Here is a 22123-nt window from a genome sequence, read left to right on the forward strand (position 1 = left end):
CAGCCATGTCGAAGGAGGCGCGGGCCGGGCAGGAAGAGATCATGGAGTGCCAGGTGATGTGGGAGCCCGACAGCAAGAAGGACACGCAGATGGACCGCTTCCGTGCGGCCGTGGGCGCCGCCTGCGGCCTGGCGCTCGGTGAGTGGGCGCGCGGCCGGGCCGCCGGGGCCTTCCTGGGAGCGGGGAGCTCCGAGCGACCACCTGGCCGAGGCCCCTCCCCTGGGGTGGGGCGCCTTCTTTCCGGGGCGTAGCTGTCAGGGCGCTCGTGTGCCAGGATGGCCCCTGAGCTGGGTTCCGGCTCTGGGCTCGGCGCAGTCGGAGTCGGCTGGCGGGGCCGTCCCAGGCTGGGGGCTTCGGTCTTGCATTCCGCTGCGCCCGTGGGAGCCGCACTCTTTCGGAGCGCAGCATCTCCGTGCGCGCCGCCCTCGCCCTGGCCTCACCCGCTGGCCCTGCAGCCCCCTGTTGATGAGGCCCTGGCTAGGCTTCCCACCTGTACGGGGGTTCCTGGGGTCTCGGCCTCCAGCCTGCGGGGCTCCCTCCTCCATGCAGGGCCTTTCTGACTCCGGCTCCTCTCCACAAGTAGTGGGGGTCGCTCACCAGCCCCAGCCCCTGTGCTCCCCCTACACCCCACTCCTCACACCCAAACTGGCCTAGAGGCCAGCCTGGAATTCTGCACCTGGAAGGACTGGCAGGCAGGAAGGAGCCCTCCTTTGGGATCTCACTATGTTACGTTCCCAGCTCCCCAAAACCGATTGGCGCCTTGGCCCTCAGAAACCACCTGTCCCGTGGGTGGGGCTGGGTCTTCTCTGGGTGAGGAGCATCCCTCCCAGAGCTCCTGCTGCCCGGGCTCTTCCAGCTGCCTCTCCACCCTCGTCAGGTGCCTGGCTTTCTGTTCCCCTTCATACGCCTTCAGTGGCTTCAGGGACCTCTGTTGGTGGCATTGCTGTCCTTGACCAGCCTCACGGGCTGGAGGCCTGAGCTGCCTCCTGCCAGGCCCTCCTGCAGCTTCCTTCCGTCTTTCCTGAACAGGGGTGGGTTTTCCTGCTCCCAAGTCTCTGCTACTCCTGCCTCCTCCAGTGCACCCTGCTTTGCCAGTCCTCTGAGCACAGGTGTGCCTTTGTCACTGTTTGGCTCGAAGCCTTGGTGGTTCCTTGTTGACCTCAGAGTTGCCAGTGCCACCGGGCAGCTTCCAGGCCATGGCCAGCATGAGGGCCTACAGGGGGCCCTTCCCTGCTGACCCAGATGCCCTGGCTCCCTCCTCTCACTCAGGACAAGTGTGTGTCTCACCTTGGGAAGTGCAGGGGAGGGCAGGGAGGCAGCCGTGCCCCCCAGGACATTTTCTGAGATTACATTCTCTCTGATGCTGGTCTAGCCTTGAAACTTTGTGAAATAATTTCACACCAGGGCTGCCCTGTGAAGGGACACAACCTTCCGGGGAAGTGGAGAGGGTTGGGGACCTGGGTCTGGCTCCCTGGACTGTGAACTGGCTGCCACGTTCCTCACCTGTGAAGCGGGCACGGATGGGGACCAGCACAGGGGGCGGCTGTGTGGGCGACATGGCGTGGCCAGGCCTGTGCTCAGCTCTGCACCCGGCCTGCGAGGTCCTGCGTTGCTCCTAGTCTCGGTGTGCTGAGCTGCTTGTCTACCTTCGAGGCTCTCAGACCGGTGGCCTGGGGCCAGAGCTGACCCCTGAACTTGCTGTGGCCTGTGTTTACACGTCGGGAGACACACCTAGGCAGCAGGCTTTCCACATTCTGCAAACCCCGGGGCTTCTGGCTCTGCATTTCCACATGGCGGCCCTTGGAGCTGCGGGTGGGAGGTTAGAGCTCTCATTGGTCCCTCCCCCTTGCGCTACTCTTGTCGATGAAATCTCATCTTTTTGCCAGCCTGGCCCTGGATATTCTGCCTTGGCTTTAAGATCCAACTCAATGGGAACCAGCAGTTAGTGTAATGGCTATGTCGCTGGACTTCCACGTAGTCGACTGTGGTTTGCGTCCCGGACCCGGTGGCTTAAAACTCACGCTGGGCGCGTGTGCGTGCGTGCCCAAGATCCTGAGAGGAGAATGGAGGAGAGGGAATTGCAGTGTGACCATCCCCCCTGGGGGGCGATTTCTCGCTTTCTGTCTCTCTCTGTCTGTCTGGCGAGTGCACGCGCCCTATAGAGAAAAAAACTTCTCCAAAAAAAAAAAAGATCCAACTCGAATGTTTCCTTCTCTGTGATCACTGTCTTTTAAAAAAAAAAAATTAATTTTAGCCATTATTATTGTTATTATTTTACTTTGACCAGAGAGAGAGAGGGAAAGTGAGATAGCAAACCACTGGGTCTGGGACTCGAACCTCAGCCGGCCATGTGGGAGTCCAGCGCCTCCACTATGCCACCTGCCAGGCCCTGACTGTGCTCTTGGAATGTCGTCTCTCTGCACTCAGTGGACATGGCTGGGGCTTCTTCGTGTTTTCGAGAGCCTTCTTATGGCTAGCCTCTGTGCCCTGACCGCAGCCTGCTGGAAGCCAACACTCAGCCCCGAGCAGTGCTGTGGGCTGGCTACACCGAGAGCAGGCATGCAGCTTCGTGGGCCCCCGCAGCCTTGCTCCGGCCCCAGAGGGCACTGATTGGCAGGAAGGGAGGAAGAGAGAGTACCCCACTCCAGCGGCCCCCCATGAGCCTGTCTCCCCAGACCAAGATTGGCGGAGGTTCCCTGCATTTCAGGGGAGCAGGGTCTGGGCAGAGTTCATATTCTCTTCCCCCACGGAGGCGTGTGCTGGTTGTCCTGTCACTGCTTCCAGCCACACTCACCCAGGCCTCCTGTGTACCCCCGCAGTCCAGGAGGGGCTCAGGGGTCTTCTGATGCAGGTGGGTCAGGTGCAGCCTGCAGACCCGCCCCTCTGCTGTGATTCAGGTCCTTCTGCACAGCCCCAGGAGACACGCTGCAGGCGCTGCTCTAATTAGGGGGCAGAGTGGTGCCAGCTTCAAAGGACGTGCTCTTCGGAGGATGGTGCCAAGTGTCTTTCTGTATTCCACCAGCCACAAATACCTCTGGGCGCAAGCAGCTGGGACAGAGTTTGCCAAGATAGAAGGCAGAAGGCTTAGTCCCTGTTCCCGAGTAGCTCGAGAGCAGCTGGGGAGAAAGCCCAGGCAGACAGGGCCTGAGTTCATGCAGCTCAGCACGCCCGGCTAACGGGGCAGACCAGTGTCTGCTTCTTAGTGCTTCGTTGTGCACTGGGCTTGCAGATGCCGCTTCCGAGGGCTGAGGCTCTCTTTGGCTGAGATTTGAAAGTGTGAGCTGGCCAAAGTCCTCGTAGGTGGAGAGGAAGAAGGGGTGAAAATTCAGACACCTCCAGAGATAGTGATAGTAGTTACTATTCAGCGAGTGCTCTCTGTACACCAGACCCCGCCCTGGCACTTTCCTCCTACTAACTCACATGGTCCTCATCCTAGGTCTACCAAGTGGAGAACTGCACTCACCCCTCAGCTAAGGAAGCAGGTGGTCTCAGGGCTTGGCACCCACGGGGCGGAGCCTCCAGAGGCCCTGCCCCGACCTCTGCCTTTGCTGCCTTTTGCATGGGTGGGGGCAGGTGGGCAGCTGTCCCTCAGCTCTTGCTGGCGGGCGCTGTGTGTGGGGTTACTTATCCACTGCTGGTCCTTCTGCACAGCCCCAGGAGACACGCTGCAGGCGCTGCTCTAATTAGGGGGCAGGACTCAGCGGTTTGAAACAGGCAGGCTGGCCAGTGGCCAGGTGGTCGAGGGAGCTGGAGCCCGCATGGCTGGCCAAGCAGTGTGAGTCCTGGGCCCAGTGATTTGAAAACATGCTGGGTGTATGTGCGTGTGTGCCCACAGTCCTGGAGGGAGGGAGACACGAGGGGAAGGGATGTTAGTGTGACCAGGCCTCATGGAGGTGCTTCCCTCTCTCCTCTCTGATGAGCACACTCACCTCTTGGTCAAACAGATAAAAAACAGCAGACGCTAGCTGTGCGCTTCTGTGGGTGAGGAATTTGGGGCAGCTCACGGTGGGTCTGGCTCAGGGCTGAGGAGTGGCACTTGGGCAGGGGGCATGCCGTGTAAGACTGCTCGCGCGTCTTCGGACGTAACTCTGGCTCCTCCGAGCAGGTGACCTGAGGGAGCAGGGTAGACACTGCGGTGTCCCCATGACCTGGCCCAGGCAGTCACACTGGGCCACTTCCAAAGTCCTTTTGGTTATGCACGGCAGCCCTGCTCAGGGTAGGGAGGGAGCCCCAGGGGGTGTGTGTGAGTAGGTGTGACTCGCTGCCTGCCATGGTCAGATACTTGCTTTTCTCAGGAGAAGCCAGAATTCCAATCATTTCATTTAAAAATGGGTTTCCAAGTCTTGGCAGCTAGTTCAGGTTCTTCTGGGACATCGTGCAGGCTGAGCCAGACGTGCCTGTGGTCAGCCGGCGTCTACCTGGCCACCTGTGTGGTGAGTCGTGCCGAGGGCTCTGCTGAGTGTCGATGGTAGATTTCTGCACAGAGGTGGCCCAGGCCAGGTGGCCTCCCAGGGTCCTCACGGCGTTGAGATGCCACTGTGGCCGCTTGTCCCCCAGACTCGGGGGCTGGGGTATGTTCCCACTCTGAGAGGCTGTGGGTGGTTTCACTTTTGTGATGGGCTTAAACACGTCTTTGCTAGAGGGTATGTACTCTGGGGAGGTGGAGGACACAGAGAGAGAGACAAAGAGAGAGAGAGAAGGAAAGCACCCTCCGTGGGACCTGGTCATGTCACCTCTTTTCTCTTTTCCTTCGTATCTCCATCAGGTTGGGCTCTGGGGCTTGCAACACCTGCTCCCAGCGTGCTTTTCAAGCTACTGCGGGCTTCGCCATGTGGGGTCTGGCTGCCTTAGCCACTCCCCCTCCTCCGTTTCTTTGACGCTGTAGGGTGTGTGCGTGCACGTGAGAGAGAGGGAGACCCTCCAGTGGGGCCAGTCATGCTGCAATATTATTTTCCCTCCAGTTCTCCACCCGCCAGGGCTCCGGGCACGAGCGTGTGCACCCAGTGTCTCATACAAGCCACTGTGGCCCAGACTCAAGCCTTGGTGGCCATGAGGGGCTGGCTTCTCTGCAGTGCTTCGCTGCTGTGTCACGGCACTGGCTAGTCGTGGGCTTCCGAGGGTCTCCATGGAGGCCTGCGTTTCGAGGCTTGGGGCGTCTCTTCTATCAGTTTGGGGAAGTTTTTGCCGCTGGAACTCTGCCATTTATGAGGTCCAAAGTAATTAAAACAGACAAAAAACGACCGTGGGCGTGAGAGGAGCCTTGGGGTCCCTTACCCACAGGCGCCTCGGGGGCCTTGGCTCCCAGAGAACCGCCTGGCCCTGCGTTACCTCTGCCTCCCCTCCCGTATCACGGGTTAGCTCACCTGTGCCCTCAGGCGGTCACCCATGTATTCCCATGCACCCGGGCACGGTGGCTCCAGAGCCCTGTTGGTGGGCTTGGTGGTGAAGCGTCACAGTCCTGCCTCGCCGTGCCTCGGGGACCCATGGTGTGGCAAGCTTCTGCAGAGACGGCTGTCCCCCACCTGGACCGCTCCTCCCCGGGTGCGCGGGCGCCTACCTGTGCGTCCTCCCAGGTGCGTCCCCGCTGTCGGCCTGCTGGGCTGCACTGAGGCTGCGTCTGCTCTGTTCTAGACAATTACGACAGCCTGTACCACTGGTCGGTGGAGTCGTACGCGGACTTCTGGGCCGAGTTCTGGAAATTCAGCGGGCTGGTCTTCTCGCGCATGTACGACGAGGTAGGACTCAGCCCGCGGTGTGCGTCCGTGCTCGAGTGTCGGAGCGGGTACTAGTGTTCGGGAACACTGAGCCCTGCTTTCTTTTCTGTTCTTTTTGTTTTAGTTGCCGGAGGGCACGGGGACTCACCAGAGGGAGGGAGAGAGCGTGCAGACACTGCCGGTGGGCTTTGGTCACACTGCAGCACCTTCCCCTCCACCCCTCCTCCTGCTGGGATGTACGGCCTGCACACACACATGCCGGCACTTTGCCGAGTTGCTGGGGTCGGAGACTCGGCCCTGTGGGGTCTGATGCCATAACCTTTGGGCCACAGGGCTGGCCTGCACCATGTATGTTTTTAAAGCTCCATGTCAGTGAGAAAAAGCCATTGCCCTCGAGTGCTGGCATTAGACCTTCATTAAACCCCCCTCTCGCTTGTCACAGACACTGTCACTAAAACTTAATGGAAAGACGAGCCATCGTGGACCCCAGGAGACCCTGCGGTCCGTGAGTCCTGTGCCGTAGCGCCCAGGCAGGCCTCTCCTGGGGACCTGAGTGACCCTCGGGGTAGGGAGTCAGGACTTAAAAAGTCTTCTAAATGTGCCATTGTGGTGGAACACACGGCATTAACGTCACAAGTGCTGTGACCTCAGGAACCGTGGCTGTGCACACAGACAGGACTGCGGACGGACCGTTAGGGCTGACTGGCTGAGCTGGACTATGGAATATGGGAGACAGCGGAGCAGCCCGTGAGGTTTACCTTCCCGTACTGACACCCAGTACACGCACGTTGCAGTGAGAGAGAGAGACGGAGAGGTAGCACCCCCACAGGGTCCCCATGCCACAGCCCAGCCCCAGCCTCATGGGCATGCATGGCCGCGCCCGCCTGGCACTCACAGGGAGGCTGCAGGGGGTGAACCCAGGACCGTCCCGCATGACTGCAGCTTCGTGGAGTGCTTTACCAGCGCCGTACCACCGTGGCTGATCTCTTGTGTTTTTTTAATCCCTTTTTTTAAAAATACATTTTTTTCGAGCCCAGCAGGTGGCCAGGTGGCATGGTGGCTAAGGGCGCTGGACTCCCACATGGCCAACACGGTTCAAGTCCAGACCCGGAGGCTTGCTTTCTCTCTCTCTCTCTCTCCATCTCTGTTCAAATTAAAATAAATAAATAAATAAGGTTAAATAAAATAATTCTTAAAAAAAAGGATTTTGCCTGAGAACACGTGTTCACACATGAGAGAGAGATAGTGAATGGGAAAGTGAGAAATCACTCCCCAAGGGGGATGTCCATGCCGCAGTCTTTTCTCCTGCTGGGATCTTTGGCACACATGCACATGTACCTGGTGTGTTTCAAGCTACTGGGTCTGGGACTTGAACCGCCGTCGGCTATGTGGGAGTCCACTGCCACAACCACTATGCCGTCTGCTGGTCCCCTCTCCTGGGATTCTGGGCATGCATGCACGTGAGTCTAGTGTGATTTGCAAGCTGCTGGGTCCCGAGCTCAAACCATGGTCTGCCATGTGGAAGTCCAGCCCTAACCATTACACTGACCCCCACACCCCGCCCCGTGGTGTTTTTAAAAACTGTTTGTAGTTTCTTTTGTTTGAGAGAGATTTTTGTTGTGGAGTGTGTGTGCTCGCCAGAGAGACAGAGACAGAGACAGAGAGACAGAAAATGAGAAATCAGCCCCCAGGGAGGATGGCCACACTCCAATCCCTTCTCCATTCTGCTCTTCGGATTTTGGGCACACACTTACACGCTCCTGACATGAGTTTTAAGTCACTGGGTCCGGAACTTGAACCATAGTCGACTACGTGGGTGTACAGTGACACGACCATTACGCCACCTGCCGGCCCCAGTTTCATTACATTCTTCAGTGTGCAACATACTGTCTCCTGGGGCAGGCCATTCCGAAAGCCTGCTCTCTGGCCCTTTGAGAAGAAAATCAAGGTTTCCACACCTCAAGGAGGGAAGCAAAGGATCAGGTTTCCAGAACGTGGAGGGAGGGGCCGAGCCTGGAGCTCGACCAGCTGGTTTTCTTATGTTCCCTGGAGCCTGGCACCTGGGCAGGCCTCATCGCTCCTGTCTCCTGAAGTAGGTGCTTAGTAAATATTTGTTGAAAGAGTAAATTACTGGGGAGGATTGTTTTCCCTTGGCGTTAATTTCTGTTTTCAGTTTCAAGCTTTTAGTCCAGTCCAAAGTTCAGTCCATAAATTGGTTTTTAAAGAATTGCGAGTGAGCACCCACGAGGACAGAGAGAGAGAGGAGCACCTCCGCTGTTCCTGCCAACTCATCCAGTGCTGGGCGCTTGCCTGGCACGTTTCCGCCCGACGGGGCCGGGGTTCAGACTGCAATCTGCCTGTGGGCTCGGCCTGCGTGGAGCAATGTGTTCCCCTGTGAGACGGAGCTGGCCCCAGGAGTGAGTTCCGGACTCCTAGGCGAGGAGGCAGCTGGCGCCTGGGGGCAGAGGTGCTTCGGCCTCGTGTGGTCTCGAGCTCACGCGTGTGTCCTGGTTCGCGGTTGTTCTCCACAGGTCGTGGACACGTCGAAAGGCATCGCAGATGTCCCCGAGTGGTTCAGAGGCAGCCGTCTGAACTACGCGGAGAACCTCCTTCGGCACAAGGACAACGACCATGTGGCCCTCTACGTCGCACGTGAGTCTGACGGTGGCCTTGCCTCCGTTCTGCGCATGCAGGGGCCGCGCCGGCACCAGGGACTGCGGGCAGGCTTTTCTCTCTTGTTTTGGAGAGATTTTTGCAATAGGGCATGTGTGCTCGCTGGAGAGACAGAGAGAGAGACAGAGAGACGGAAGGTGAGAAATCCCCCCTCAGGAGCGATGGCCATGCCACGATCCCTTCTCCTCTATTCCCCTCCTAGGATTTTGGGCTCACATGTACCTGGCATGAAATTTAAGCCACCGGGTCTGGGACTATAAACCGCGGTTGACTACGTGGGGGGCATCCAGAGACGTAAGCATTACGCCATCTCTGGTCCCATACACAGCACTCTGAGGACGTGCCAATAGTGTAAAATGCATGCCCATGGCGTGTCCAGGTGAATCTCCAAGTGCCGGTCCCAGGCAGATTGCGTAAGGGACTTGCAGGGAGGGCTGGTGGGCTCAGGCTGGGGACAGGAGGCAGGGGCGGCCAGAGGCTCTTCCTGTCAGCTGGGATGCGATCGCATGCCTGTTTCACTTTGTTCGAGTATGTGCTGCAGGTGGTCCTGTCGCCTGGTGGTTACAGGAGCTGGGTCCCGCATGGCCGATGGTGGCGTGAGTCATGGCCCGTGGCTCGGAGATCACACTGGGCACGCATGTGCATGCCGCACACCCGACAGGCCGGAGGAACAGAGGAGGGATTGCACGTGACCACACCCCACAGGGCGATGCTTTCTCCCTCCCCGTCTCTGTCTCTGTCTCTGTCCCCCTCTGGTGAGCTCACACTGTTTCTGACCAAGAAAGGATCGCGTGCACCGCACGGTGGTCTGTAGAACTGCATGGGGTTGTGCGGCCATTGCTGTGCCTTCTAGACACTTCCTTCCCCTCAGGAGAGACCCACAGCCATTGGCAGTCACCCCTCCCCCTGCCCTCTTCCTGGATAGCCCATCCAAGTGCAGTCATACTGGGCGTTTGGGTGGCTTTGGGTGCCTGCTCCCCTCACTCAGCCTGTGTTCGAGGGATGGCCCCATGCTGGCTCATCCCGAGTATCACCCACCTGTGGCCCGGCAGCGTTGCATGGCGTGGACAGTCTGTGTGTCCGCTGTGTGTGTCCACGAGGAACTCTGCAAGGCCCGTCCCGCCCCACCCTGAGTGTGTGATGTTACTGCAGACCCTGCCGGGACGCCAGCCAGCCTGCCTCTCCCCATCTCAGAGAACTGGGATCTTGACTCCGTCTAGGAGGTAGCTTCGCCCACCTCCTTCCGCGATCCCCTAAGTGAGGCTGTGCTTTTACCCAGCGTCTCAGACCGCCGGGAGGTCCTGGTTTCCCTCCTGGAAAGTGCACATGGTCAGATGTGACTCAGAAAAAGCCCCACGCTGCCAAAACCCCAGGAGAGTGGAGGGGCCGTCCCCTGGAGGGGGTGCTTTCTCACTTTCCCCCTCTCTCTCTTTCTCTCTGTCTCTCTCCGGCGAGCACACTCACTTTCTGGCAAAAACAAACAAACAAACACACAAACAAAATAAAACCCTAACTGGAGAACAGTGCCATACCTGACGGCTGGTGCCGCACTGCCAGGCTTCCCAGAAGTCGGGCGGGGCGGGGCGTGCGCTCCCCAGAGTCCTGGGTGTACACGGGCTGCCTCCAGCCAGGTGCCTCTGTCTCTGGGTCTGGTGACTTACTGTTACCGATTCTTCGTGTCAGACCCAGCCTGCCGCCTGCGCCCTGATCCCACCTCGCTGCGCCCGCGACAGCCCTCCTTTGCCCGCACTCCTCCCCGCTCCTGCCGTCCCTTCTTGTTAGATATTGAGCCCCTGCTTTTTCATTTTCATTTTTGTTAATTAAAAATGTTTTTTCAGAGAGCGTGTGTTCAACAGGGAATGGTTGAGAGAGTGTGGGAGAGGGGGAAAGCACCCCCACTCTCTTTCCCTCCATTTCTCCCTCTGGGCACCCATGCACACCTGCCTGGTGTGCTTCTCACGTCGCTGGGGCCAGGATTTGAACCACTTGGTCAGCCGTGTGAGATCTGGCTCCCTTAACCACCAGACTACGGGGTGAGCCCTGACATCCTTCTTTTCGTGAGCTCCCCTCTTCACTTTTGCAGTGGGAGTAAGCGCCCTCCAGCCAGGGGTCGAATCCCACTTACAGACGGGCCATCTCGCTGAAGCTGGGTCCTGAGCTGGCTGGCTGTTGGCTTGGGGCTGTTATGGGTGACAGGATCATGGATGCTATGGGTGACAGGGTCATGGGTTTCATTCTCTGCGTATTTTTCTGATCTGTTCCTTGCCGTGCCAGCGGGAGCTCGGGGGGCTCCGCTCTGTGCTCACCGGGTGTTCTCAGCACGCTCAGCCCTCTGTGTGTGATCCCAGGTGAGGCAGCGTGACGCTCTGCTGGAACAAGCGTGTGCACTGTCACTTCACGCTCCAGCGCGTGCGGCCAGGCAGCACACCTTAGCCGTGCCACCTGGACAGCTGCTTGCTCACACGTCTGGTCTTTGCAGAGTGGACGTCAGGTTACCCAGTATTTGGAAATGCTGGAGAAGATACTAACAGGCTGCCCGAGACAAGGATGCTAGGCAAGCGTGTTACAACTTTAGCCAATAGGAAAAAGGCAGATTTAGACCAAAATTAAGATATTTCTTCTCTTTGGAATAGACATACTTTCTGTTGTAGAACTGAAAAGCAATTAGCAATCAGGGTTAAAATGTTTGCATTAGGGACCAGCAGATGGAATAGTGGTTACGTCACTGGACTCCCACGTTGTCGTCTGTAGTTCGAATCCCAGACCCAGTGGCTTAAAACTCATGCTGGGCATGTGTGAGTGCATACCCAAAATCCCGAGAGGAGAATAGAAGAGAAGGGATTGCAGCGTGGCCATCCCCCCAGGGGGTGATTTCTTGCTTTCTGTCTCTCTGTCTCTTTGTGTCTCTCTAGCAAGTGCATGCACCCTATAGCAAAAATCTTTCTCTAAAAATAAACGAATAAATAAATAAATAAATAAATAAATAAAAGTTTGTATCAAAGATAGTGGTTGATGGGGCCAGCAGGTGGCATGGTGGTTGGGGCATTAGACTCCTATGTGGCCAACTGCAGTTTGAGTCCCAGACCCGGTGGCTAACTTCCTCACTTTCCCTGTCTCTCTCTGGTGAGTGCATGTGCCCTATAGCAAACTTAAAATAATAATGATAATAATAAAATAAAGAAATAATAAAAAAGTTAGTGGTCAACACCTTTCCTTCAGAAAGTACATTCAAATAGCTTTTGTGTACTGTCACAACATTGAGTCGTGCTTTATTATTGGGTTGTCAGAAAAGTCATGACACATTTTTTGCAGAGAAAAATGTGGTTATCTTGCCGTACATTAAATGATCAGAAAGCCATGACTCAAGACAAGAGACTGCTATGATCTTAGAGTGTCTATGGGTCCATGTTCCGGGACAGCTTAGCGGTGGCCTCTCGAACTTGCTGAGGCTGTGCAGGGGCTGCAGTCATCCGAAGGCTTGACTGAGGCTGGAGGAGCCGCATCGGGATGGTGCGCCCTCTTGGCTGTTGGCGGGAGGCCTCCGCTCCTCGCTATGTGGGCCTCTCCATGGACCTGAGCACCCTCACAGGCTGCAGCTGGCTCCCCCGGAGTCGAGTGGCACCTGCAGTGTCTTTCGTGACCAAGGCTCAGGAATCGCTTTATTTCCGCAGTGAGATGGCGCCTACGCGGGTCAGGTGTGTGTAGCCTGTGCTGGGAGCAGAGAGCACTGGGGGTCGTCATGGAGGCTGGTTGCCGCACCACCCTTTTCCATCCTGACCAGTCCGCTAGTGAAAACTAGCATCTCACAGTTCTTCTATCTTCAGGTTTTTGTCATAGGGCACTTGTGCTCGCCAGAGATAGACGAGACAGTGAGAGGGAAAGAAAAAAAAATCAGTCCCTGGGGGAATGGCCGTGCCATAGTCCCTTCTCCATTTCTCCATTTGGGACTTTGGGCATGTACGTGCATACCCAGATGTGATTTTCAAGCCACCAGGTCCAGGACTCAAACTGTGGTTGGCCATGTGGGAGTCCAGTGCCTTAACCACCATGCCACCTGCTGGCCTGGAATCTCACTGTTTTAATGTACATGTCTTTGATAACTAGTGAAGTTGATCATTTAATTTATATTTATAAATTCATACTTTTTCCAGCAATTGCCAAATTTTCTACAGTGAGCTTGCATTATCTTTACAATCTGTAAAAAATGATTGAAACGAAATCAAAGTGAAATACTAATCAGCAGTAAAAAGGACTGAATTATTGATGCATGCAATTACTTAAATGAATGTTAAGCACATTGCAAAAATGAAAAAAAACCACAATGTCAAAAGGCCACCTTCTGGAGGAATCCACTTATATAACATTATTATTGTTTTAGCTGCCAGAGGGCATACGTGCTTGTGAGAGAGATAGAGAGCAAGCTCACTTCTCAGTGGCAGAGACACCACAGTCCCTCCTCCTCTGTTCTTTTCTGTCAAGATTTTGGGCACACACGCACATACTTGGTGTCCGACAAGCTGCTGGACCGGGACTCAGAGCCTGGTTGGCCCACCGCTCCCTTAACCACTAGGCTTCAGGGCTAGCTGATACAATGTTCTCCACATGACAGCATTACGGTGCTGGAGACCCCACTGGGGATGGCCTGGGGTGGGGAGGAGGATGGGGGGCCCTGGGGAGGGGGAGCAGGCGTAGAGCTGTGTGGTGGTGGCTAAGGGAGGTGCCATAGGGTGACAAAGGAGGACACAGAGCTCTGCACACACTGCTCACGTCCGTCCTAGGCTTTGATATGTACCACTGTGGAAGCCGAAGGGGACATGTGACCCCTTTGTGCTATCTTTGCAATGTCCTACGAATCTATAATTATTCCAAAATAGTATAAAAACCCCTTCACAACCAAAACCCAAAGGGTGCTTCACTCGGTAAAAGCAGCCCTAGTAGAGCACCGTCAAGTGGCGAACTCCGCCAGCACCGTTCACTCCAAGGCTGCCTTCACACACCTTTCTTCTCCACGAAGCCGAGCTGACCCGTCTTGTCGTGTGTCCCTGTACCTGTGTGACTCGTCCCTGTACCTGTGTGACTCGTCCCTGTACCTGTGTGACCCGTCCCTGTACCTGTGTGATGTTGTCCCTGTACCTGTGTGACCCGTCCCTGGGCGCGGGTCGGTAACCTGCCCTGAAACAGGTGCGTTTCCCCCGGCGCCTGTGACTCTGAGCCTTCCTTCCTACTAGGGACCGTGTATGATGTGTCTTTTTTCTCTTCCCAGGGGAAGGCAAGGAAGAAATTGTGAAGGTGACTTTTGAAGAGCTGAGGCAGCGCGTGGCTTTGTTTGCCGCAGCCATGAGGAAAACGGGTGTGAAGAAGGGTGACCGGGTAGTCGGTGAGTAGGTTTAGTGCTCTTGATGGTTTGTTGAGGGGACCAAAGCGAGTAAGTGGCCCGTAAGGTTGGGACAATGTCTTATGGTTGTTGTTGAGTTTGCCAGAGGGTGTGTCCTTGCCGAGGGAGGGAGGGAGGGAGGGAGAGAGAGAGAGAGAGAGGCCCCAACGGGGAGAGAGAGAGAGAGAAAGAGAGAGGCCCCAATAGGGAGAGAGAGAGAGAGGCCCCAACAGGGAGAGGGAGAGAGAAAGAGAGAGAGAGGCCCCAACGGGGAGAGAGAGAGAGAGAGAGAGGGAGAGAGAGAGGGAGAGGGAGAGGGAGAGGCCCCAACAGGAGCGGTCATGTGTCACTCCCTTCTCCATTTCTCCGTCCTGTCAGGACTTGGGGCATGTGTGCACATGTGCTTGGTGCGGGTTTCGAGCTGCTGGGGCCAGCGCCTGAGCCGTGTGGTCGGCCATTCGGGATCCAGCTCTCATACCCTCAGGCCGTGGGCCACCCAGGTTGGCCTCTGAGCAAGGCAGAGTGCTGTCGTACCGCACGGGGCCACGGCGGCCTTCAGCTGCGCACACAAGGCCAAAGCAGACGAGGAGGGCGGTGGTTGAAAGGCGGCCCTCTTCTGTGAGGGCGGGAGTTCTCTGTGCTGTGTCCCTGCTTGTCCCAGAGCCTAAAACAGCTCCAAGAATATCGGGGTGCACGGTCAGTACCCATCGGTGGGGTGAATGAAGGCAGACGGGAGGGTCTCTGCGGGCAGAGTGGGGTGTGGATAGCGGGCCGGTGCCTGGGTCCCAAAGGCCTCGTCCACCTTCACCCCCTCTCCCCAGAGTCCTGCCCGAGCCTCTGCCCCGTACCCCTGGGACTATGAAGCTAGGGCAGAAAGGTGCACAGAGCCCAAGGGAGGTGGGAGTGGGGTGCAGGCCCCCCGAGCCTGGGCTGAGGCCGCATGGGGGACTGTTCCAGAGGAGCAGGGCTGGCGTCTACACGGCAAGCAAGGGGCTGAGGCCTGGCTCGTTCTCCCTGAGCCTGCCTCCCAGCGTCCCTCAGGGAGTGAGCTGTGGTTCCCTCTGAAGAGCGATTTAGGTGACAGTTTTCCTGCCACCTTGACTTCGGGAAAACGCTCAGGCCTGTAGATAGACCTGCCTGCCCCTGAGCTGCAGTTAATTTGGACGTGGGTAGGTGTGTCGGGGGACAGCAGGTAAAGACAGAGGCGAGGCCCCGGCCATCAGGGCCCTGACCCCCTCGCCCTCAGTAATGGGCAGGGTGTGCAGGCCGGGCCGTGACCAGGTGTTCGGCTGGGCGTTCCCCTCCCCAGGGCGCTCCCCGGCTGTGTTTGTGGAGAGCAGAAGGCTGGGCCCCCTGTGTGCAAGCTGGCTGGGGGGGAAGCCCAGGACGGGGCCTCTGGTTCCTCTCAGATAAGAGAACGCATCCACCTGATCGCTCAGCCCCTGCCAGAGGTGGAGAGGAGGCTGGCAGAGAGGGACCAGCCGGGTACCCCTGTCTCGGCCCTTGACGAGAGTTCCCCCGCACACCCTCAGGCTCACCCTGGTGGGCCCTCGGGTCCCCTGCCTCTTCCTTCTCTCCTTCCTCTCCTTCCACCCACCCACCCTTTGTCCATTCGTCTGCCACCCTCTGTCCCCTGTCCATGCACCCGCCAGCCTGGCAGCAGATGTCTGAGGGCCCTGGTATGCAGGGCGTGGTGACCGGGGTGACCCTCCCCTCGAGGGAGAGGCCTTAGACAGCCGTGGCTCACAGGTCAGGGGAGTCTGGCGAGCTTCGAGGAGCACAGTATGTGTTGGGTGACCAGCGGGGGCACCTGAGTCCACGGGGTGGGCAGCGTGGCCTCGGAGGAGGGCTGTCTGAGGAAGCTTCATGTGGGCTGGGAGTGGGATGTGTGCTCGGCAGAGCGAAGAGCGGAGTGCCGTGCCGTGGCCCTGGGGCGGGGCGCCTGCCACCACCGAGGAGCGAAGGGAGCCGACGTGCCCGGACCCGGAGTGCGGGATGTGGAGGGAGGACGGGCCAGGGAGGGTGCCTGGGCGCGCAGGGCCACAGGGTCACTCTGATGAGTGTGGCTAGTCAGGGGTGGCGGGGAGTGGCCACGCCGGAGGGAGGCGACCCAGCACAGTGGGCACGGGGCTGCCTCCGTTCATGGGCACTTCAAGGCTGCCCCCTGCCCGCACGCGGGCCCTGGTTCTCGGGAACCTTTCCGAAGTCGGCCATCTCCGACACCCCGTCCCAAGGCCGGCCCTGTCACCTCTTCCGACAGGTTACTTGCCCAACGGTGAGCACGCCGTGGAGGCCATGCTGGCTGCGGCAAGTATCGGCGCCATCTGGAGTTCCACGTCCCCCGACTTCGGTGTGAACGTGAGTACGAGTCCCTGTAGAGGACGCCCCCGACTTCGATGTGAGCGGGTCCGGGTCCCTGTGGGGCACTGCCTGTGTGTCTGGCGGGGGCTGCGGGGCGGCGTTCCCTGGGAGCCGTGTACGGAGCGAGTGGTGCTGGCCGGAGCCGCTGTTGTGATCCCCTCTAGACTCCCAGGCCCACAGTGTGATGGCCTTCCTCCCAGTGTCCCTAAGGTCCCCATCCACGCATGGGGGTGGCCTCAGCAGGTGCTGCACGCAGAGGCCAGTGTGGCTGAGGCCCAGCGTGAGATGCCTTGTCCTTCTCGCTGTGACCCTCGAGCATGTGGTTCCCTGAGGGTCCCCCGAGCACAGCTCGTGCTGCGGCCATTGAGTGCAGCTCACAGAGCTGTGTGGGGTACTCCATGCCGCCCCAGGGACCGCGGGAGCCCGGGGTGCATTCGGGCAGGGGCAGGAGGTGTGCTAAGCCCCACCGCGGCTGCCCTGCCACTGTTCTCTGGGGACCACCCTGCCAGGAGCAGCGCGAGACCACAGCCACTGCCCAGCCAGGGCCTTTCCTGCACAGAACCTGGGGGCCAGGGATCGGGGCCTTCAGGAGCCACGAGCACAGGCCCCGTTAGAGGACGTGGCACCCATGTGTCCACCTCCGCCCAGTGCCCGTGACCTCTGTCTGACACAGTTGGCTGGCTTTGCTAGCTGTGCACCCTGGGCCAGTCAGCCACCCTCTCTGTGCCTTAGACTTCACCTACAGGACAGGGCAGGCTGTCGAGGCAGGCACGGGGGTTCACGCATACAGGGCAGGACTGGCCCTTGGTGACCACGGCAGGGCCACAGGTGCAGCCTGGCCACTGGGCTCCGCACTCAGCAGTCAGCCGTCAGGGTTTTCCACAGGCCGGGCCTTTCCAGCGTGAGCTTAGACACAGGTCTCCCTTGAGGCTTGCTTCTGTGTGTTGGGGTGGGGTATTTTTCCCTTTATTTCCGAGAGAGAGAGAGAGAGCGAGAGAGCGCGAGCGAGCCAAAGTGAGCGCCCTGACAGGGTCTTGTCACACGGCTCTCCTCCCCCAGCCCTCGAGCCAGCCGGGGTCACAGGTGTACTCGGCATGTTCAGGTCTTCCCAGGACTTGAACCCCAGGCCTTCCCATGTGGCTCAGGCCTTGCTCAGCAGCACCTGCCACCTGTTTCTTTTTCTTTTTTTAAATTATTTATTCATTTATTTCTATTTATTATTACTTTTAAATTTGACCAGAGAGAAAGGGAGAAAGCAAGCCGGCAGTTCCGGGACTCGAACCATGGTCGACCATGTGGGACACTAGCGCCTTTAACCACCATGCCACCTGCTGGTCCCGCCGCCTGTTTCTTTGTCGTGTTTCCTTGGAGTCAGCCTCTGAGGAGCCAGTTCGCAGGCATGCACTGCCACGCCTGGCTGGTGGGGGCTGCGAGGCTGCCCCGGGCCCTCGTGGCTCGGCCACCAACAGCAGTGTCCAGCGTGTGCTACGCAGCTCAGCCCGGGCTGCTTTCGGTAGCGGTTTTCGAGGTGGTTTTCCCCCCTACGAAGTGAAGGGGACCGCAGACACGGGCCTGGAGCAGGGCTGACTGCTGGTTCACCCCACATGTCAGCCTGGGGCCCGAGGGAGAGGTGACCACCATAGCCCCCACTCCATGGCTGGTCGGCCGCGCTGTGCACCCAGGAGCCTCCCCGCCCCTTCTCCAGACTGCCTCCCTAGGATACCTCTGCTCAGCAAGGACCGACCAGAGGCCGAACCCCCACGTGCAGCCCCCCTGAGTCCCCCTGCTCTCTGCAGGGCTTGTGAGCAGCTCGGGGCAGGTATCCTCAGGGAGTTGTGAGGGTTGGGCCCAGGCTCCAGGTCTGGTGGTTCTCAGCTCCCTCGGCAGGTCTCAGCTACATGCAAGTTGGGGGGCTCAGAGGGCACAGAGGCAGGGTGGCGTGGGGCACAGGCAGACCTGGTGGCCCGGTTGGGCCCAGGGCCACTTCCCAGCCTGGTACTCCGGCGTCCTCAGGTGGAGAGGGGCCGGGAGGGTGCAGCAGGTGCTCCTAGTGGGGGTGGGGCAGGCTGGACCTCCTGGCAGGTCAGCGAGAGTAGCCACTGGTGAGTGTTAGGGGGCGTGTTGGCATTGAAGTGCAGCTTTTTAACCATGTGTGATGGGCTCTGAGGCTGTTGTGGGGGCCATGTGGGTAGCCTGGGGCAGTCCACAGCCTCCAGGATGGAGTTCCCCTGGGAAGACCCAACCCTCAGCTCTGGACTCGCCCTTTCTGGGTGGAGGCAGGTGAGGTCAGCAGCTCTAGCTGCCCTGAGCCTGTCGCTTGTCCTCCAGGCTGCCTCCTCCAGGTGGGCTGTACCTGTGCAGGTGTCCTCTGCAGAGGCCACGCCCAGCCGACCCCTGTTCGCAGGTCCTGGGTGACCCCGTTCCAAGGCTGGCTCTGTACAGACGTGGTCTCCTGACTGACCGCCTTCCTGGGTCAGCAGCTGCAAGAGCCGCCTGGTGCGAGCGCAGGCCTGGCCAAGGCGGCTCTAGGTGGCAGCGTGGCCCCGCTCTCCCGTCCCTGGCAGCAGGCCAGGAGACGGCCTTCCCAGGAGAGGCTCAGGTCTGTGTCTGCAGAGACTTGCCTGCCCCGTTCCTTCGCTCTGCCCCTCTGTTCCGCCCGGTCCGGTGCTGGCCCTTGTTTGACCGGAGCCTGTGGGATACCGCCTTCACTGCCCTGCCCAGAAACTGGGCGTCGTCCCATCTCTCCCTCCACGCGTGCGTCTAGCCGGTCGGCAGAGCCCGTCGGTGTTCGGTCCCTGGGGCAGGCTCAGGCGGCCACGCTCTTGGCTGCTCTCATTACAGGGGCGGCCGGTGTCGTGCCACGTGGGACACCACACCTGTGAGCCGAGGAGGACCTGGGACTGGCCGGCCAAACTCTGCTGCCCTCTGCAGGCTGCCCTTGTGCAGGGGCAGAAGCCGGCAGGGGTTCCTGGGTCTGGGCCTGCTCCCTCCGCGGGCTTGAGGATCTCTGCTGGAGACACGGGTCTTTCTAGTTTCCGGATGGCGCCGCTTTTGGTCACAGGCCCTTCTGCCGAACCCCGTGAGCCGAATGTCCTTCGTGCTCCGAGTCGGCTTTTCTGTTGCAGACCCCGAGGGCTGCTTTTACAGAGCAGCACGGTCGCGGTCTGAGAAGCCCCGCTTCCGGGATTTGGTGTCCACAACGGGCTGCCGTGTGGACTCGGGTTGGGGCTGCACATGCATGGGGGGGTTAGTTAGCCCGGCTGTGGCGAACACCAGTGGGCGCGTGTGCCAGGGCCCGGAGGGGGGTGACGCGGGGAGGATGGCCGTGTGGCCTTGCCTTCTTGGAGGGTGCTTTCCCTCTCTGAGTCTCTGTCTCTCTCCTAGGAGAGCATGTGCCCTCTGGCAATAAAAAATAAATAATAAAAACGGGCCCGATAGCTAGTCTACCCATCCGCGGGCTTCTGCACTGGGCTGACAAGAACGGGGTTTAGAGGACTCAGGGCCCTCCTCAGCGGAAGACTCAGAGAGCCGGATTGCGGGCCGCTTCAGTGCACCACGGCTTTCTGGAAGGGGCTGCTCCTTGTACCTGCACGGGAGCGTGTTAGAGGTCCTGTGGGTCAAGGGGAGTCTCTGGCAGGGCAGATACGCCCCTGTGGGTGCCCGTCTCCTGATGGCCATGGACCCCTGGGTGTCCTGTGGCAGGACAGTGAGGCCTCCCTGGGCGTTGTGTCGGCTGGCTCCCTCTCTGGGCCCCGGGTGGGGACACGCGAGGGTGCCCCTTCCCTGATGTGCCAAGCGGTTGGCCTGCTGGTTCCCGCGGTGACTCGCCCCTGCACTTTCAGGGGGTCCTGGACAGGTTCTCGCAGATCCAGCCGAAGCTCCTCTTCTCGGTGGAGGCCGTGGTCTACAATGGCAAGGAGCACAGCCACCTGGAGAAGCTGCAGCAGGTGGTGAAAGGTGGGCTCTCGTCCCCCACGCTGGCTCAGTGCGTGTGCGCGTGCGTGTGCTCCCGTGTGCATCCCTTAGAGGTAGGCTCCTCTGGAGTCAGAAACTCCCTGAAGCGGCCACTGCGAGTCCCTGGGTGGTCCCTGCCCAGACCGGCACACCGCAGACTGACTCGGCCGCTGAGCGCCCGTGGCCTGTACCCCGTCCTCTCTCCTCCAGGGCTGTCAGACCTGAAAACGGTGGTGGTCATTCCCTACGTGTCCTCCAGGGAGAAGATAGACATCTCGAAGGTTCCGAACAGGTACGAGCCGGCCGCGTTTCACGGTACACGGCTGTGCGGGCGCCCTCGACGCCGCCCCGTGCGCGTCTCCGTGGGGCCTCCGCTCCGGCCAGTCCCGGCATTTTAGGGTGGAGGAGGTTTTAGTTATGACCCTCATTGTGTGGGTGTGGCAGCAGAGGCCCCCAGAGTCACCCCAGGCCGTAGAGGAGGAGTGGCAGACAGCCTGGACCTCCCTCTCCCACCCGGCTCCCTCAGGTGTGGTCGGAGTGCCGGGCCTGCCTCCCGGCCCTGCCTCCCGGCCTCAGGCACGCCCTTCTGCTTTGGAACTACCGTGTGCAGTTGACTCTGAACAAAGTGTGGTCAGCCCTTGCACACTTGAAAAGTCATATAAAACTTTGACTCCCAGACCTGGGGCGCCGGCTGGGAGCCTCCCCGATAACCTAGACAGTGATCAGCCTGTGTTTTCTATGTGGTTGGTTATGTGCTGTGCTCCCGCTACCAGGCTTCTCGGCCGCGTGACCCTGTGCAAGAGATGAACCTCTGTGCTTCGGTTCGTCCCTCTGTAGGGTGTGGTGGGACCTGCCCCTGGGGCTGCTGTGACGTGAAATAAGCCAGCGCTCAGCAAGGCTCGTCTGGTTAGCAAGCTAGAGAAAGGAAATCACACAGGACCAACAGATGGCGTGATGGCTAAGTCACTGGACTCCCACATAGTTGACTACGGTTCGAGTCCCGGACCTGGGGGCTTAAAACTCACACTGGGTGTGTGTGACATGCATGCCCAAGGTCTTGAAAGGAGAATAGAGGAGAAGGGATTGCAGCATGGCCATTCCCCTGAGGGATGATTTCTCACTTTCTGTCTCTGTCTCTGTCTCTGTGGCGAGTGCACGTACCCTATAGCAAAATCTCTCTCTCTAAAATAAAAAAAGAAAAGAATGTGAGCACACCCTGTGGCCTGGTGGGTAGGGAGCTGGGTCCCACATACCCGATCACACGGTTTGAGTTCTAGACCCAGCAACTTGAAAGACACGCTGGGCGTGCATGCACACACGTGTGCCCCGATCCCAAAAGGAAGACGTGGAGGACCAAGGATTGTGGTGTGACCACTCCCCGGGGGGCTCTGTCCCTCTCCCCTTCTCGCTCTCCCTGGCGTGCACACGTCCTCTGGAAAATAAAAAAAAGAAAGAAAACGCCAGGAAGAAAAATACGCTTACAGTACTGTACTGTGTTTTCTCATATATTTACTGAAAAAGCCGCCCGTACGTGGATCCGCATGGTTCAGACCCTGTCGTTCAAGGCTCAGTGTGCATGCCTGTGCGCACGTGGGCGGGCAGCACGCGTGGCAGCTGTGTGAGCAAGCCGCGTACGGGGTTCGTAGCCGTGCGTGATCACCGACCCCAGCTTCTCTGTCTTTCCGGCATCTACGAAGCGCCAAGCCATGTGTCCTGAGCACCAGGCAGAGTCGTGGGCACCTGAATTTAGAATAGAAAGTGAGACGGATTTCGATGTGGACAAAGTCGGATTCATCCCAGTGTTCTCGGAGCTGCACCTACGTAGCCTTTCTTAAAAGAATCGAGGGGGCCGGCAAGTGGCGTGGTGGTTAAGGGTGCTGGACTCCCACATGGCCCACTGCAGTTCAAGTCCCGGACCTGGTGGCTTGCTTTCTCACTTGCTCTCTCTCTCTAGTCAAATTAAAATAAATAATAAAAATAATAAAGAATTGTGGGGCAAGCTTTTCGAGACCTGGGTATCTCTACCTTGGGGGGTACGCTTTCCCTG

At 58.8% G+C, this 22123-nt stretch overlaps 1 protein-coding gene across 1 annotated transcript in view; it reads left to right on the forward strand.

The window, feature by feature from the left end:
- Positions 1 to 5: 5 nt before the first annotated feature.
- The window catches only part of AACS (acetoacetyl-CoA synthetase), a 34881-nt gene continuing 12763 nt past the window's right edge, over positions 6 to 22123 (forward strand). The window contains exons 1-7 of the mRNA XM_006163531.3: positions 6 to 138; positions 5632 to 5735; positions 8246 to 8366; positions 13651 to 13764; positions 16022 to 16119; positions 19965 to 20079; positions 20287 to 20368. Coding sequence (XP_006163593.1) covers positions 6 to 138; positions 5632 to 5735; positions 8246 to 8366; positions 13651 to 13764; positions 16022 to 16119; positions 19965 to 20079; positions 20287 to 20368 — 767 coding nt within the window. The remainder of the gene's footprint in view (positions 139 to 5631; positions 5736 to 8245; positions 8367 to 13650; positions 13765 to 16021; positions 16120 to 19964; positions 20080 to 20286; positions 20369 to 22123) is intronic.

Source organism: Tupaia chinensis, unplaced genomic scaffold (genome assembly GCF_000334495.1).
Source record: "Tupaia chinensis unplaced genomic scaffold, TupChi_1.0 Scaffold142542_1, whole genome shotgun sequence".
In the NCBI taxonomy this organism is placed as follows: domain Eukaryota; kingdom Metazoa; phylum Chordata; class Mammalia; order Scandentia; family Tupaiidae; genus Tupaia; species Tupaia belangeri.